Source organism: Chaetodon trifascialis, chromosome 7, assembly GCF_039877785.1.
Source record: "Chaetodon trifascialis isolate fChaTrf1 chromosome 7, fChaTrf1.hap1, whole genome shotgun sequence".
Lineage (NCBI taxonomy): Eukaryota > Metazoa > Chordata > Actinopteri > Chaetodontiformes > Chaetodontidae > Chaetodon > Chaetodon trifascialis.
The window spans coordinates 16,700,549-16,713,476 of NC_092062.1; the positions used below are offsets into that span (position 1 = coordinate 16,700,549).

General features: G+C 43.3%; 1 protein-coding gene and 1 non-coding gene across 2 annotated transcripts; both read left to right on the forward strand.

Moving 5' to 3' along the window:
- Window positions 1–379: 379 nt before the first annotated feature.
- Window positions 380–4,062, forward strand: rps27.2 (ribosomal protein S27, isoform 2). Its single transcript, XM_070967088.1, has 4 exons — window positions 380–442; window positions 792–900; window positions 1,489–1,599; window positions 2,760–4,062. The coding sequence occupies exons 1-4, from the start codon at window positions 437–439 to the stop codon at window positions 2,786–2,788; spliced, it is 255 nt and encodes an 84-aa protein (XP_070823189.1). The 5' UTR covers window positions 380–436; the 3' UTR covers window positions 2,789–4,062.
- On the forward strand, window positions 1,237–1,372 carry LOC139334537 (small nucleolar RNA SNORA13). The gene has a single exon (XR_011602380.1). It is a non-coding gene; the product is annotated as a small nucleolar RNA SNORA13 (small nucleolar RNA).
- Window positions 4,063–12,928: the final 8,866 nt, after the last annotated feature.

Genomic DNA, 12,928 nt, shown 5'->3' on the forward strand with positions numbered 1-12,928 from the left:
GTGCTTTAGTGACACCTGCAGGCAATGACTGTTCACTGCAGTTATTACAAAACGATGATTTGTTGGTCTGATGGATAATGAGAGGAGTAAATAGTTCACACTCCTGGTTCGTTCAAAGAGGTATTGAGGGTCTGTACAGATTAATTTGAAATCAAGACATTTGATACATATTTATCTTAATTTATTTATTTATTTATTTTCTCTCCAAGACTTATCTAACAGCGTGGATACAAAAAAATGAAGGACATTTAAATCACTTTTTATTAATACAATATTTATTTAGACTAAAACAAACCTTTCCACTGTAAAGCACAGCTCAAAGTATTTGAGAGCCGTCTGTTACATCTCATCACTTCCGTCTCGTCTGTTCCTGTCAGCCACGAGTTTCCGGTGCGTCACTAGCGTCATCTTCCGGTGAGCGTCCAGACACGCAGACATGCCAGTAAGTACCACTACGGTTTTCATACTCGCCATCAGTCGTTTAAAAGTATATTATCTGGGCTAATTTATCACGATATGAACAATGGTTTTGTCTCTGCTGGTTTCAACGCCCTCGTGTTCCTGTATTGTAAACGTAAAGACGTGGAAACAGACACAATATGGCGAAACACGTGCGCAGCGCAGCAGCCCACGCGGCTCCCGCTGTACATACTCAGACCTTTACCTTCCGCGATCACGTTGTTAAGTTGGCGAACGTGAATTTATCTCTCTGTCACAGTGACACAGGACAGTGTAGATGATGGGAGCTGAAGTGGAAATCATCTAAATTGTTGTCGGTGATTTTCTTTCAGCTTGCAAAGGATCTGTTGCACCCGAGCCCCGAGGAGGAGAAGCGGAGACACAAGAAAAAACGACTCGTCCAGTGTCCCAATTCCTATTTCATGGATGTCAAATGTCCAGGTAACCTCAGCTTAACATAACAGAAAGAAAACGTGTAGAATAAGAAAATACACATAAGTACTGTGCCTAATTACAGCCTCATATTAAAGTAGTGATACTTTGAGACTTCAGACTTAATGGAGGGACATTTGAGCTAATAATAATAATAATAATGAAAATATATCCAAGCAGTACTTTTATTTTTGCTATCTGAGTAAACCTTATTACCACATTAATGATACTTAAATGCAGGATTTCGCCATAATTGCTTGTGATTTTTAGCATTTTATTGTTGTCATGGAATACTCAATTGAAGTACTTTCCCCACATCTACATAAGACTTGAATTAAAAACATTTGCCTTTAAGTGTTGCCCTTTCATTGTTTCCTTAATGTTGGGGGTGTCAAATAAGGCATACAGTGACACTTGTGACTGTCTGTCTGTTGAATGAGTTTCAAATAACTCCTTTACACAAGCAGCTGCAAGGACACAGGAACATCAGAGCGCACTCAGTTATGCAACGGTTATTGTGTCGGCAGCCGACTGTTCTGTGTCACAGTGCCATGTTTGTACCATCCAGTGATTTGTGTGTGTTTACATTGTCTGCAGGTTGTTACAAGATCACCACAGTGTTCAGTCACGCTCAGACTGTGGTGCTGTGTGTCGGCTGCTCCACCGTCCTCTGCCAGCCCACAGGAGGGAAAGCTCGCCTTACAGAAGGTACACAAAAGCAAAAGCATTAAATCACAACACCTGCATCATTATCTAACCCTGTAGCCTGTAGGGTGGCTGTTTTAATACCTTACTTATTGTACAATTATATTCTACACACAGTGTATTCTCTGAAACAAAGTTGTATTTAATCAAAATACTAGAAAACCACTTTTTGCCCCCTACAGGTGAAATTGGTAATGACACTCAGCACAGACAGAATTTATTAATAAAATCTGATATAATCCAACCTTAACTTTACACAAGATTTCCCAATATTTTGTTGATGTCAGGTTGCAGGACACCTCAAACTGACCGCCACACCTTTGCCTCTGTGTTGCCCTCTCGTTGTATCCGTCATGAACAGGGTGTCAGCTGAGGCATACAGCGACTCTTGCAGTGGTGATGGAAACTCGTCATTGTCGATCTGTTTCTACACCGTCAACTGCGAGCACACATGCTTTTCCATTCAGACTTTTGTTTGCATTTCACCTGAGCGAGTCCGGCGGGGAATAGTCCCAGCGTGGATCAATGTGCTGTTTGACCATGATGCTTCAGAGCAGCTTCAGCGGTCAGAGCATAGAAGAAACGTTGACGCACTGTATTCAGTGTTAGTGCACTGCTTGGGCTTAAGGTCAAGGTTTGTTTTTACCGACGCTCTCGTTGTCCCACCCACTCTATCATGGGCTCTGCTGCCGTGGTAACCAAGGGCCTGTGAGTGTGCTCAGCTTTGAGTTACTGTGGGCGCAGCAGCAACTGTTGGCACTGACAACATTTGTTTGGAGGAGATTCAGTTTTTGCAAAAGGCAGAAAGCAACATGAGTTTTAGTGCTCGCTTTTCTGTTACAACTGCCTGTCAGTGAGTCCCCTTCCCTGTGGTATTGACTGGCTTTTTACTGAGTTTAATGTCTTAATTTTTCTCAATAAATGTGACAAGAACAGAACAACTCAGGTGCCAGTTTATTAGGCACACCTAGCTAAACATGATGCAGTCTAATGCAGCTTTTCCTGCATTATCTCTGTTAGATGCTGATTCAATTTTGCTGACATTTTGGAGGCTTTACATGTAGTTCACAGTGCTGTTAAAATGTGTTTAGAGCTGCAATAATTAGTCAATCAACCAAAAAAAAAAAACTAAACACAACATCCATGTTCTCTGTCTGCCTCAGGATGCTCATTCAGGAGGAAACAGCACTAGTTTGACCAGACGGACACAGTTAAGGAAAACGAACAGCGCTTGATTGACATCAAGCAACACTGCCATGGAGCTGATGCTGCAACGAGAGGATGAAGAGCGGGAATACAAATGATGTAATATATGAAGTCTGTAGTGCAGAATATGCAGAGGAAAGGTTGGCGATGACACCCCACCAACACCACATTCATCCATTCTTGTCTCTTAATAAACTTAGGTTGCTTTTTGGTAAATTAATGCTGCATGTTTGTCATCCTGTTTTTTATCTCTAATCTCAAATGTTATTTGTCTGGTGAAAGACAAATGTCAGTTTAGGGACCTTTAAACATTTGCTGGTACAGACGAGGGCATTTGAGGACTCTGGCTTTTGGTTTTCTCCCGGTTGTTCAGATGTGTGGCCTCGACAGTTTTTTTGTGGTGAATGATTTGCATTTGATTGCAGTACACCCTCGATGATTGAGCACAAACAGCTATTGAGAGGTGAGCCTTGCAGTGATTGGCCACCAGTTTCTCGACACTACAGATTTCTGCAAATTTCCTTTTGAAAACACTGGAACAGATCAGGGAAAGGAGACACGCTGTCGCTGAAATTAACCTTGAGTTTTACGATGTAAAAGCTGCACTCTGCATTATTGAATGTTGAATGATGTCTGTTGGAGCTGCTGATAAATCCAGAAACTGAACACATACAAGTACGTCTTCAAAGTTAATGCCACAGCGAAGGCAACCTTTTATTTGAGGTCGACAGTGATGTCAAAGCTGGTGGTGTAGGTTCAGGGCCTGCTCTCAGTCTGAATGAGGGCGATTCAGGGAAAGTCGTCGCCAGCTCTGCTTCTGTTTCCTGACGCTGTAAAAACACACAGTGCACAGTGATGTGACGCTAAATAACATAACGAACAGTGTGGTTGTAAATGTACATGTGCTTGCAAATGATGTGAAGTTGCTTTTTAAAAAAAAGAAGAAAAATCACACTAGCTCGGGAGGAGTGAGGAAGAAGTTCGACATGAATCAGATGAAATGTGTCTTGTTCACTCAGCTGTTGTTAAGGCTTGTGGACATGTTGGCTGTTTGCACGGGCTCTGTATGTGACAGCACTAAGTTGTACTAAATACAGAAACTAAAGCAGGAGACGGAGTGAATGATCACTTTTTTTGTTGCTATGGAGACACTTTTCTTGTCTTGCTTGTAAATTGGACACAGCTTAAAAATAAAATAGTAAATGTGACTGTGATGTGCCTCCTAGTTACTGATTGACCAATACAAGATAAATGTGTCATAATGTGCTTTCGTTTTTTTCTGCCACAGCCCGTTTAAACCACAGTTTACCCAGCAGTTCTCTAATGTTAGTCACTGTAAAGAAAAAGTGGGATTGTTGTGACAGTGGATTGTGCGTGCAGGACTTGAGATTCAGCACCATCAGACCTGTAGCAAACGTTCACCACTGCGAGCTGCTGGAGGAAGGAAGCTCATAGTCTCCTAATGGGCGAATGAAGATTTTATCAAAAACTTAAATTCACTAATCATTTTTAATTTGCTAATCCATCCATTTCTTGCATCTTATCGCGGTCCAGGTCTCTCTAATGTAATTACATCATTAGGATTTACTCCTATAGACTGCTGGGAAGGACTGAAAAAAAATGAATACAAGAAATAATTGTAGGCTGTATCATCCCTACTGGATTTCAGTTATTCTTCAGCTGGTGCGACCTTTAACCAGGCAATAAATTGCTCTCTACGTGGTCTGAACCCTGGCCAGTGAGGTGGGGACTGGCAGGACATCGTCCAGGCTACAGCTGTGGGAATAAACCCAACACGTGTGCAGTGATCACTGTATTGTTATGTCAATGCATGAGTTTTCAAGCCAGGTATCCATATGGGATGTCCTAATAGCCAAATGGTAGAGATGCAGACCTGACAGTGGTGGAAAGTAAATGAGTATATTTACTTAAATATTGCACTTAAGTACAATTTTGAGGTACTTCTGCTACTTTCTCATTAACTACAGTTCAGAGGATAATGTTCTACTTTTTAATTCACTACATTATTTGATTACTTGAGTTGCAATTTAGTTTGTAGATTCAGAATAATACAGAATATAATCAACTAATAAATATGAAGTAATTAAAATTTTACCAGCTGCAACATTAAAATGATGTACGCATATGAAACACTTATAATCCAGTAACATTAGGTTGTAGCTGCGCAGATTTCATACTTAATCACTGGATGTCCTTTTAGGTTCTCGTGAGACTTTAAAAACACTAAAGAGCTGTAAACGGCTGTGTAACAAACTGTGTGTATGACCTTTCTGGTGTAGTATGCTTGAGTGGGACACACCTTGAGGGATGAGAGCGTGTCCTCGGTGCCCATCGCAGAAAACTCAACACCAGACTGAGGGCCAGAACCAACATGAAGCAGTGGAACGCCAGCAGGTAGGGCAGCGTCTATAGGACACCTGAGAGCAGCGGAGACGGGGGCCGGAGACCTGAGTGGCTAAGGGAGAGAAATGAGAGGGTTAGTGCAGAGCAGCTGGGAAACAGACTGCTGAACGTTAACTGTAAAATGTTAAGCTGTCAGTAGGGGGTGCAACAGGAACACAAAGACCACAGATGTTGTAGCTGCCAGTTCATGCTGGTTTGTTCTGGTCCTCACATATTTTAGTTGAATATTGATGAATATTTTGGTGCTTTTTTAGGTGTTTCACGTTGGAACAGAGTAGTGTTAGCCTGTGTGATGAAGGAGTTCATCTGTCCATGTGTGCATTTATCCATACTCCACTTCTCTCAGGACCTGCTGTTCTCCCTCTAGCCTGTGGCAGACTGTCCCTGTCCAAAGATGCTTTGGGCTGCCCTGAATCACCTGATTAAATGCCCGTCTGATCTGAGTGACAGTTTGTTTTGCTGTAAGCTCTCCTGTTTTTTTTTTTGGTAGTTAGGTGCAGCATGTCTCCTTGTTCAAATGGATACAGACAGATAGCAGGAAGCAGGAGTGCAGTGCACTCTTTCAATGAAAGAGGTGTTTGTGGGATCCTTTGGCACTGCTAAACTCCTTGTCCTGCAGATAAAGCCTGGACACCAAAAGAAAAAAAAAAAGGCTGTCAAAAGCTAAAGTCATCTGTGCCAGGTCATCACTGAGTGGAAGGCAGAGAGGAGGGTGGGACGGGAGGATCGATAGCGAAGGGCAGAAAAATCATTCAGAACTATGGTCAGATGAGTTTTTACAGTATTGATCTGAGCAAAACCAAAGTTGTAGAATGAGGAAGTGATATGAAAGAGGACTGGGGAGAAAGACCAAATGAAAAAGAACCAGAAACTGTGAAGAGATTACAAGAGTGGACATGAGAGAGTGTGGGGGTGAGGAAGTGCGTGTGCCTGTGCCTGTGTGTGTGTGTGTGTGTGTGTGTGTGTGTGTGTGTGTGTGTGTGTGTGTGTGTGTGTGTGTGTTGTCAGAGTGCAGCTATTGTACTAGATTGTCACAGAAGAGCTCCCTGACAAATGGAAGAGAGGATGACTGGCCCTCTCACACTGTACAGGGATGAAACCCTAAACAGAAGCACGCACGCACACACACACACATAAATTTCTGTTTGAGTTTCTCCTTTGCCAAGGACAGAGTCATTACACTTCATTAGCATCCAGTGTACAATTAACTGACCTGAACAGAGTCTGGCTGACCCCACAAGTCTCCATGGAAACGACCTGTCTGGGCCACTTGTCAGAACCCCCCCAGGAGTCCACAGTGACGAGCCGTGTCGCATCACACACTGACCCAGAGCGCCGTTCACAGGGCAGACGGCATCTGCGGCACACAAGACAGCAACACCCAGCGGTCACGACATACAGAGTCCTGGTTTCTGGGTAAAATCTATTTTCCATTGCTGGAATTTACTGAATCCTTTAGGAACAGGCACAGATAGAGAGTGAAGGTTAAGACACTTCAGCAGATGCTTCTTGACAGAAAACTTCAACCTCTCGACTCTGTTGCCTATAGGCTTTACACAAAGACGTACACACACCCACACAGACAAATACATGCACACATGGAATCTATTGATGTTTAGTTTGAAGATTAAAAACTAACAATTGAATTAAAATGCAAAATGCAGGTGCAGTTCAATTGCTTAACTTTGAATTGCATTTGATTTGTTTGAGAGGTGTTCGGTGCACCGTGGCAAACAACAATCTCCTGCTGCATGGAAACATGAAATATAACTGAAAATCAGTTAAAACTGACCTACAAGAGTCACGTTGTGCTGCAGAGAGAGAGACTGACAGGAAGACAAACAGCAAAAGAAAGATATTTTGCCTGGACAGGTTTTACATCTACCATGTCTAGGTAAGAGGAGATAAATATGATGAAATATGAGTGTAAGTGTGTGTCCCTCGTGGGTTACATCAGGGTGCTTGTAAAGGTTTCAGGTGGGTCTGCCTTGCTGCATATATTTCACCGTCTCACAGAGGCAGTAGGAGTTGAGGCCTCTGAGCTCTGCAGTCACAAAGTTGATAAATTAGTAAACATATGCTTAAAGACACCTGTTCTATGCACATGCAAGCACACAGTCTACACACACTACACACACCTCTGCAGGAGCGAGGGTCACTGTGATGGATGCTATCGCTGAATGGCCGGGAGTATTAAAAGCCTGGCGAACGGGTAAAAACAATCAGTCATGTCATTTTGTCACAGCTGGAAATTAATCATTCCTGCATCTGTGATAATTTCCTGCATTAATTATTCTGACCATGTAGCTTAAATAGGCTGCACCCTGTGAGTGGGTCCACCGGCACGGTGTGCGAAGGAACATTTAGGGAGTCAAGTGAGGTTGTCAAACAGCACCCCCTTCTGGTCACATGATGCTGGCTGCAGTCACAGGGAAAAGAGAGGAGAAAGTTACAGGAGGGTATAATAATAAATAATTTCTGGTGCAGCTCTTTTTGGTGGTAGAAATACAAAAGTACCATATTATATATTTGTTCATATAATTTAGCAAAGTAGTGAGTGGAGAGATCGACATGAGTTGGAGGGAGAAAAACAGGGTGGCAGAGAGAAGATGTAAACACAGGCTGTTTCAATCCACTGAGAATGTTTGAGCACACTGCTTTGTGTTGGCTAATCGCAGCCTCGCTCCTAATGGAGGAGACAGATAATGTGTTAGGACTCCTGTCAATAGTTTGCACGGCAGAGAGGCTCAGAAAATGTAAATACATAATCACTAGTCAGATGCCACTCAGTTGTTGTGGCTAGCCACGATGTTACTGAGTGTGTTTGCGCAAATGGATTATTTCCCCTGTTAGAAAAGTTCTGCAGTCAGAAAAATGCATTTGATGAGTGTACTCATGCATATTTCAACTGTAGTTTACACAAAAAACAAGCAGATAAATTATGTATTTGAGCATTCATTTATAAGGGATGTGTTTCAAAAGCACACAGGCGATCCTTGCAAAAATGTGATAATGATACAACTCTGCGCTACAGCGTGTTATACGAAGACACAAAAGTTTCATTTAGCTCCATTCATTCCCTCTGTTTGTCCATTGTCTTTACCCATTCATTCCTACTCAGGATCACAGCAATCTAGGATCTATCCGTGCACTCTTTCTGATGGTGCGCAGGGACACACAAACACACGCACAATAGGCAATTTATAGTCTGCTGTCCACCTGACCTACATTCCTCTGGAAAGTGAGAGAGCACCACAGCAGCACACAGAGACAGACACCAAAATGTCAGGTAGCATAAAATCTCCCGTACAAAACACAAATCATCAGCCAAACAGTCATGTGGTGAGAGGAGAAACCATGCGATGACTGCTGTGCACACATGTGTATTCATCCTTAAAAACAATGTCAGACCAGGAGAATTTTTGATCAATGCAGTCCAGTAAATCACTACATCATCAACTATAAGCCACGACAATCCCTGTCACGACTGAATGCATTTACATGGGCATCAGTATCCTGATTTTAATTATAATTAGGATATGACGTTTACATGCAACATGAGAAACCTCGTTATTTAGATACTTGTATGCATCATAACAGTGTCCGGGTTTCTGATCGTCTGGCCGCAGTTGTGTCTTGATTTCTCACCATCTCGACCACTTTGAGATGATTCACAAAGCTGGATCAGGTGTTTACGTGCCACAGTATTCTGGTTTCTATCCTACTCTCAAAACGAGGGAAAGTTGTTTACATGAACAAAACATAACCAGAATACTCCAAAACCCTGATCCTAACCAGGATGCTACTGTACATGTAAACACAATCTCCTGCTTCAGAGATGAAATAAAAAAATAATGAAATATTTAGGGATTCCCATTTTTTTTGCGTTACATTACCCCCCCCCCAAAAAAAACAAAAAACAAAAACAAAAACAAAACAAAACAATTTTTCATGTCCAGTTTGCAATAAACTCAAGCCAAGTCCTGTTGGAATCACCCAATCAACAGCTTTCTCTGAGCTCATTAAAAATAAACAGTCAGTGTGAAGCACATGCTGATTGCTAATCAACAGTTTCACAAATGAATGCATGTGAGCGTGTGTGTGTGTGTGTGTGTGTGTGTGTGTGTGTGTGTTCTTGTGATTCCCCTTGCTCGGCATCCTTTCTAGTCCATGTCAGGAAACTCCCATCTGATACAGACACAAACAGTTGCTATGGAAACCAACATCACTTTTCAGGCAAGTAACCGGGGAGGGAAGAACGAGGTGGAGAGAGAGGTGGGGGTGGGTTGGGGTAAAAGCACAGCTCAAATGAATATGAAATTCTAATGTAGTCCTTTGTGTGTGTGTGTGTGTGTGTGTGTGTGTGTGTGTGTGTGTGTGTGTGTGTGTGTGTGTGTGTGTGTGTGTGTGTGTGTGTTCAAGCCTCAGTATGTGTCTATGAGCCTATAAGGGTGACAAGCACAATTCATACACCAGGCAAGTGCTTTACAGAAGCATAACAATACATTAAAATCATAAATAGAAAATACATTTCAAAGAAAGAGAGAAAGAAAGAACTTAGAAGAGAATAGAAAAATAAAAATAAAATACATTTAAAGGAAAATTAAAAACAGAAGCCAGTAAAAGACAATAATTTAGCATTTAGAATGATTAAAATCATTGAGCAAATATATTTACTTTAAGTAAAAGCTTTAGCAAATAATAATGTTTTCAACCCTGATTTAAATGAGCTGACAGTTGGTGCAGACCTCAGGTGTGCAGGGAGAATGTTCCACAGGTGACGAGCATAACTGAAAGCTGCTTCACTTTGTTTGATTCTGATTCTGGGAACACACAATAGACCTGTCCCTGATGACCTGAGAGGTCTGGAAACTTCATGTGGAGTTAATAAATCCATCCATCCATCCATCCATCCATCCATCCTATCCCTTTCGGGGTTGCGGGGGGGCTGGAGACTATCCCCGCTGTCAACGGGCGAGAGGCGGGGTACACCCTGGACCGGTCGCCAGTCGATCGCAGGGCAACACACATGACAAACACCCATTCTCACACACACACTCACACCTAGGGGCAATTTTACAGTCACCAATTAACCTAATGAGCATGTTTTTGGTCTGTGGGAGGAAGCCGGAGTGCCCGGAGAGAACCCACGCATGCACGGGAAGAACATGCAAACTTCACACAGAAAGGCCCCGCCCGGGGGGAACTGGCAACCTTCTTGCTGTGAGGCACGCGCCCTACCTGCTGCACCACTGTGCTGCCCGAGTTAATAAATCTAGAAAATATTTTGGTCCTAGAGCATTTAATGCTTTGTAGACCAACAGTAAGACTTTAAAGTCTATTCTTTGACTCACAGGAAGCCGTAGTGATCTGAGGACTGGTGTGATATGGTCCATTTTTCTGGTGTTTGTAAGGACTCGTGCAGCAGCATTTTGAATCAGCTGTAGTTGCCTAATTGTTTTTTTGTTTAGGCCAGTAAAGACTCCATTGCAATAGTCCAACCTACTGAAAATGAATGAATGCATGAACAAGTTTTTCCATGTCTCCTTTGGACAGACGTCCCTTAATTCTGGTTATATTTTGGCACCTGTACCAGGGAGGGAGCGACAGCCCACTTTCAGCCTCCTCTCCTCCCTTGAGGACTGATGGTAAGGGGCCCATCAGCCATCAAAGGCACACACCTGCACGAAGTTAGTATAATAATGCACCCAGAGTACTGATGTCAAGAGACAACTCGAGCTAAGATGCTAAAAATATCTCATTTGACTTGAACCAAATATCAGAGTCCCACCTGGACGCTGAGAGCCAGATGAGTAACACCGCTGGCAAGCTGCTGACCGTTACGAGGCTCTAACTGGCTGACTGCCCCCACTGTCAGCCTGTCCACGTTCTCCTCCAAGGGGCCAGAGGCCACACCTTGGGACCTGCCACATATACAATGAGGCGTGACACTCTGACGGAGGGTACTGCTGCAGAACCAGAAACCTAGAAAGAAAGAGAGAAAAAAAAGAGCCACAGAGAGAAAAAGCAAGCGTGACCTGGAAGTGAAGGCAGAAGTGTACAGTATGCAGAGGAGTTACAGGTAGCAGATATGTCAGCGTAAGTGGCAACAGTTGAAGTCCTGTCAGGAAGCGAAGCACAACCCCCCTGTGGCATCATTAAAAACCCCACCGTCTCTCGCTTCATCCTGATTCAACTGAACAGTCTAAAAAATAGGTCAATTAACAACCTCTGCTTTCCTACTCCTTCTCTCTCACTCACACACACACACAGGCACACACACACACACACACACGTCCCCTGCGCACAGCCTTAGGGGAGTGTGGGCTGCTAGCGTTACCATGGAGCTCATATTGTACTGGTCGGCTTCTGTGGTGATGGTGACAAGCGTTTGTCCAGGACTCACAACCTGAACCGCGATCGACAAGGTTCACAAACACTTGCGCATGCAGAGAATGTGGGTGATATCCCCAAACGAGGACGGACAAAATTTCATGCATTATGGAAAAAGAAAAAAGGACACTGAATTTACTCATGTGCAGAAGTCAGCTCTCTAAGGACCATATGAGGAGTATTTCACTAACTGTATCGGCTCTCTCTAGGAATGATCATCACCTTTTGTTGTAATATATATACAGTCCTCTTAACTGTAGAAACTCCTGTTGGGGTGCTGGTCAACCTTCTTAGGTCATAGCATGAAAACTATGTATGATTTATGGATTTCAAATAATTAAGGTGCTGCAGTACAGTGAGGGTGTGTTAGATTTTAATGTCCAGGACGCTGACTGCACACTAAAGCATGAGTGGATCAGGTAGACATTTAAGAACCTGTAATCTGATCTCTTAGACCAATGAAGGCATGCATTAGTGGTTATTCCAGTTTTGATAATGGAATGTTAACATTTCGTCCATGATTGTGTATGTATTGGTCTCTAATGGACTGGCATGAGAAAAGTTCATTGAACGGAAAGGGCAGAAAGCATACTGCTGTTTACTGCGTGCGCTCAGTCCCATTAAATGAAAATGTCTGCACGGGTGTCTATGAAGGGCTGCACTTCCTGGCGCAGCAGGTAGTGTGCGTGCCTCACAGCAAGAAGGTTGCAGGTTCGATTCTGGGCACTCCGGCTCTCTCCCACAGACCAAAAACATGCTCATTAGGTTGATTGGTGACTCTAAATTGCCCCTAGGTGTGAGTGTGAGTGTGAATGGTGTGTGTATGTGCCCTGCAATCGGCTGGCGACCGGTCCAGGTTGTACCCCGCCTCTCGCCCGTTGACAGCCGAGATAGGGATAAGCAGCATAGAAAATGGATGGATGGATGGGTGTCTATGAAAGGAGGAGGCAGTAAGTAAGCGATAGCGATAGTGATGTGGACTGACCTGGACCAAACTGGCAGAGCTGAAGACCAGCCACACATCTGCATGTGTGCATTGGCGCGCACACACACACGCACGCACGCACGCACACACACACACACACACACACACACACAAAGTATTACTAATGTAAAATGCTAAAGTGCTGAAATAGAGAAAAGTGCTGTACTGAGGATGTGGAGATGCAAGGCAAGCACTGACTCAGGTAAAAAGACAAAGCAATATGTTGTGGTAGTATTATCAGTGTTGGACACTGAATTCCACTAATTTCGACCCTCCACCACCACAAAAGTGCACTCAGTGTCTGCTTTTCTTGGAAAGTAAAAA

Bases quoted from the DNA above. Each gene is read 5' to 3' on its own strand.
- rps27.2 (XM_070967088.1), top strand. The intron at 901-1,488 runs GTAACCTCAGCT...CATTGTCTGCAG, and splicing joins CATGGATGTCAAATGTCCAG to GTTGTTACAAGATCACCACA. The intron at 1,600-2,759 runs GTACACAAAAGC...TGTCTGCCTCAG, and splicing joins GAAAGCTCGCCTTACAGAAG to GATGCTCATTCAGGAGGAAA.